Source organism: Heptranchias perlo, chromosome 3 (assembly GCF_035084215.1).
Source record: "Heptranchias perlo isolate sHepPer1 chromosome 3, sHepPer1.hap1, whole genome shotgun sequence".
Lineage (NCBI taxonomy): Eukaryota > Metazoa > Chordata > Chondrichthyes > Hexanchiformes > Hexanchidae > Heptranchias > Heptranchias perlo.
Genome location: NC_090327.1, coordinates 139,591,993 through 139,596,948, shown reverse-complemented (window position 1 = coordinate 139,596,948; position 4,956 = coordinate 139,591,993). Strand labels below are relative to the sequence as shown.

Genomic DNA, 4,956 nt, shown 5'->3' with positions numbered 1-4,956 from the left:
AGTGTGGACTTTACTACTCACTGCTCTCCCCAGTGGGGTGGGGGGAGAATCTGGACTTGTATTTTTGTTTATTTTATTATCTTTTAAATTCTCCAATATGATGAAAGTATTGGTGCAATTAGTCGTGATATATAATTTTACAACTTGTACTTTCCTGATATATAATCTTTGACAGCACTGTAAATGAGTTGATAAATTCCCTCAGGTTATAAAGGTTTCAGTGATTGGAGAATACACAGTGTTTGCAGCACCGTGGCCTGGTGGAGAGAGAATCAGACACCGTATGACGCAGAACGGTTTCTGATCTGAGAAAGTATTCAGATCTTCTCATTATTTAATGAATTTTATAATTACAGTAAAGGGATATTTCACCGCATTCTTCAACTGCTCTCTGAATTTAGTCTGTGTCACGGCATAAATACAAGTGTTTGTGCAGCAACTCATGAGCTGGAGCATGTATCCCAGTTCTTGTATAAACTGAGGTAGAATTACAGAATAAAACCCCATGAACCACACCCGGTTCCATATAGAATACACCATAAACAGTGCCCAGAACAGTATAAAGTTTCCTGATATCACAAACAGTAAAATGATGGATTTCCTTCGGCTCTCCATCTCTGGGTCTCTGGGACTCTCCCCACTGCTGTGACCCCGGAGTCTCCTGCGGGCTCTGCTGGCCACTAAAATGTATCTGACAGTGAAAACATTGAGCAACAGAATCAGAACAAATGGGATCCCCGGGGTGAGGATATAATGAAGGAGTTCGATGACTGCCCACACACGTGAAAACATAACAAGGACAGGTACAGAACAAAACCACGGTTCGTTGTAAAGCAAGTACCGGCCCGTGAACAGAAAGTACCAGAACGTATTCTTCAAACAGCCCAGCACACTCACTGTTCCCAGAACCACAGCCGCCGTTCTCTCGGTGCAATATTTAGTTTTCAGATTCTGGCAACAAATGGCCACAAATCGATCGAAGGTGAAAGTGACGGTGAACCAGACGGAACAGTCTGTGGCTGCGAAAAGCAGGACGGCGTGGATATTACACACGGGAATGGAGTCCAGGAAATCAAACTGATCCTGATTGGCAATGGGAATCTGCCTGAGTATCAGATCGAAGATAACGACCAGTAGATCCGCCGCTGCCATCGCCACCAGGTAACGAGTGACACATTTGGAGAGACCGCACTTTCCCCGAGATAGGATAACGATCGTCAATAAGTTAACTGTAAGGAAGGGAAATAAACAGGGCAATTGTACATCAGGCTGGAACTGCCTGTAAATATTATTACCGTCCCTGGATCAACAGTAATTATTAGCACCGTCTCTGGATCCCCTGTAAATATTATCACCATCTCTGGATCCCCTGTAAATATTAGCACCGCCTCTGGATCCCCTGTAATTATTAGCACCGTCTCTGGATCCCCTGTAAATATTATCACCATCTCTGGATCCCCTGTAAATATTAGCACCGTCTCTGGATCCCCTGTAAATATTAGCAACGCCTCTGGATCCCCTGTAAATATTAGCACCCTCTCTGGATCCCCTGTAAATATTAGCACCGCCTCTGGATCCCCTGGAAATATTAGCACCGCCTCTGGATCCCCTGGAAATATTAGCACCGCCTCTGGATCCCCTGTAAATATTAGCACCCTCTCTGGATCCCCTGTAAATATTAGCACCGCCTCTGGATCCCCTGTAAATATTAGCACCCTCTCTGGATCCCCTGTAAATATTAGCACCACCTCTGGATCCCCTGTAAATATTAGCACCCTCTCTGGATCCCCTGTAAATATTAGCACCGCCTCTGGATCCCCTGTAATTATTAGCACCGTCTCTGGATCCCCTGTAAATATTATCACCATCTCTGGATCCCCTGTAAATATTAGCACCCTCTCTGGATCCCCTGTAAATATTTAAAAATTTGGATCCGCTGTAAATATTAGTACCATTTATGGAACCCCTGTAAATATTAGTACGGTCCCTGGATCCCCTGTAGATATTAGAACCATCTCTGGATGCCCTTTAAGTATTAATACCTTCTCCAGATGCACTGTAACTATTAGCAATGTCTCTAGATCCCATGTAAATATTAGTAATATCTCTGGATCTGTTGTATATTATCACTGTCCCTGGATCCCCTGTATATTATCACTGCCTCTGGATGCTCTGTATATTGTCACCATCTCCTGAGCCCGTGTAAATATTCGTACCATCTCCGGATCACCTTTTAATATCTCACCAACTCTGGATCTCTTGTGTATTATCATCATCTCTGGATTCCCTCTAAATATTAGTACAGTCTCTCGATCCCCTGTAAATATTAGTACAGTCTCTCGATCCCCTGTAAATATTAGTACAGTCTCTCGATCCCCTGTAAATATTAGTACAGTCTCTCGATCCCCTGTAAATATTAGTACAGTCTCTCGATCCCCTGTAAATATTAGTACAGTCTCTCGATCCCCTGTAAATATTAGTACAGTCTCTCGATCCCCTGTAAATATTCGTACAGTCTCTCGATCCCCTGTAAATATTAGTACAGTCTCTCGATCCCCTGTACATATTAGTACAGTCTCTCGATCCCCTGTAAATATTAGTACAGTGTCTTGATTCCCTGTAAATATTAGTACCGTCCCTGGATCACCCTGTAAATATTACAATCATCACTGGATCCCCTTTAAATATTAGCACTGTCTCTGGATCCCACTGGAAATATTAGTACCTTCTTTGGATCCCCTATAAATGTTAGTACTGTCTCTGGACCCCTGTAAATATTAGCACTGTCCCTGGATCCGCTGTATATTATCACTGTCTCTGGATCCGCTGTATATTATCACTGTCTCTGGATCCCCTGTATATTATCACTGTCTCTGGATCCCCTGTATATTATCACTGTCTCTGCATCCTCTGTATTTTAGTATCGTGTCTGGACCCCATTCCAATACTGACACACCCCAGTGACCCTGTAAAACAGGTGCATGCTCAGGGACCCTGAAGTACAGCCTCACTTTCAGGGTCCTATTGTGAATTAAATCTCACACCCAGAAAGTCCCCGTATATATATATCTCTCATCACTGATCCCACTCCCCCATCAATGTATCTCCCAGCCCAGGTACCCCTTTTAATTTTTGAGCTGGATAACGAGACTTACCATCAAATCAAACAGCAGCGAGTGCTGGACAGGGAACAAGAACAATTATGCAGTGAAACATGTTTTATCGAATTAATAGCTGAATATAGAGACTTACCAGAAACACCAATAGCAGCGAGCAGAGGATAGTAAATTACTTGTATACCCAAAAGCACAAAATTTATCCGATCCTCTAATGAGACTAAATCATAATTTCCGTCGAGATATTGAAATATCCAGAATGGACTGTTCCAATCTATTGTTCTCAGATTCCGACCCATTGTTGTAACATTCCAATCTATTGTTCTCAGATTCCGACCCATTGTTGTAACATTCCAATCTATTGTTCTCAGATTCCGACCCATTGTTGTAACATTCCAATCTATTGTTCTCAGATTCCGACCCATTGTTGTAACATTCCAATCTATTGTTCTCAGATTCCGACCCATTGTTGTAACATTCCAATCTATTGTTCTCAGATTCCGAACCATTGTTGTAACATTCCAATCTATTGTTCTCAGATTCCGATCTATTCTTTCCCTCTCTGTGGAGCCGCTGATCCCTGTTAGTGCCGGGGGTGATGCTCCCACTGACACTATGGGATAACACGTTGAAAGTAGTCGCTTATAAATAACAGAGAGAAACACTCCAGTGACACAATTAGGGCCAATGGAGACTGACATTAATTACAGTCACTGAACAAACAGATTCTGTTTACAACTTTCAATCCAACAACTTTTGCAGCACAACATATATTTAACCAAATATTATGCAGATGGAAAACCCAAAGCCCAGTATATTATTTTAATAAATATTTGGAAGAACAGGAACTATGATCCCACAGTCTGACAGCATGGATGTGAAGTGAGAGCAGCTTCATTTACAGATTTCAGATAATTTCGGAGTGAAATCCTTTAATTTCAGAGAGTTTCTATCCATTTCTCAAGAATTGGGTTTAAACTCAGAGATGGAAACTGAACCATTCTACCAGTTAGTTTGGAGACCACCCTGTGAATATTGGTGCAATCTCTGGATACCCCATCAATATTGGCAAGTCTATGGATCCTCTTCTTAATATTGGTACAGTCTCTGGATTTACCTGTAAATAATGGCACATTCTTTGGATTCTATTGTAAATATTCGCACAGTCTATGGATTTCCCTCCAAATATTCCTACAGACTGTGATAAAGGCTTTGGGTAATTCTAAAAATATTGGCCCACTTCCAGATTTCCCAACACAATCTGTTGACTGGCTAAATGTGTACACTGCCGAGTAACACCATAAATATTGAATCACTCCCACAGACCTCTGTAAGTACTGACAAGGTCTGGATAAAGCTTGAATGTCTACAGTCCTTGGAACCCCTGCAAACATTAACTCACTCCCACAGGCCCAAATTCAGACTGACACAGTCTGGGGGCTCCCTGAATGTCTCCAATCCTTAGCACTCCTTTATATATCGACTCACTCTCACAGACCCTTGTAAATACTTACACAACAATAAAAACTTGCATTTATATCGCTCCTTTGATGTAGTAAGACATCACTAGGTGCTTTGCAGGAACGTTATCAAACACTATTTGACACCAAGCCAAATAAGGAGATATTAGGTCAGGTGACCGAAAGCTTGGTCAAAGAGGTAGGTTTTAAAGAGCATCGTAAAGGAGGAGAGGGAGGTAGAGAGGCGAAGAAATTTAGGGAGGGAATTCCAGAGCTTAGGGCCTAGGCAGCTGAAGGCACAGCCACCAATGTTGGAGTGATTAAAATTGGGGATGTGCAGGAGGCCTGAATTGGAAGAGCGCAGAGATCTCGGAGGCTTG

The 4,956-nt window shown here is 42.3% G+C and overlaps 1 protein-coding gene across 1 annotated transcript; it reads right to left on the bottom strand.

The window, feature by feature from the left end:
* Positions 1–330: 330 nt before the first annotated feature.
* Positions 331–3,541, bottom strand: LOC137307568 (probable G-protein coupled receptor 139). Its single transcript, XM_067976875.1, has 2 exons — positions 3,253–3,541; positions 331–1,229 (listed from the first exon to the last, which is right to left on the bottom strand). Exons 1-2 carry the CDS (start codon positions 3,539–3,541, stop codon positions 331–333), a joined length of 1,188 nt encoding a protein of 395 aa, XP_067832976.1.
* Between the last annotated feature and the right edge of the window lie 1,415 nt (positions 3,542–4,956).

Excerpts from the sequence above, each read along its gene's own strand:
- LOC137307568 (XM_067976875.1), bottom strand. The coding sequence starts at position 3,541 with ATGGGTCGGAATCTGAGAACAATAGATTGGAATGTTACAACAATGGGT. Across the intron at positions 1,230-3,252 it reads CGCTGCTATTGGTGTTTCTG|TTAACTTATTGACGATCGTT; the intron begins GTAAGTCTCTAT and ends CCTTCCTTACAG.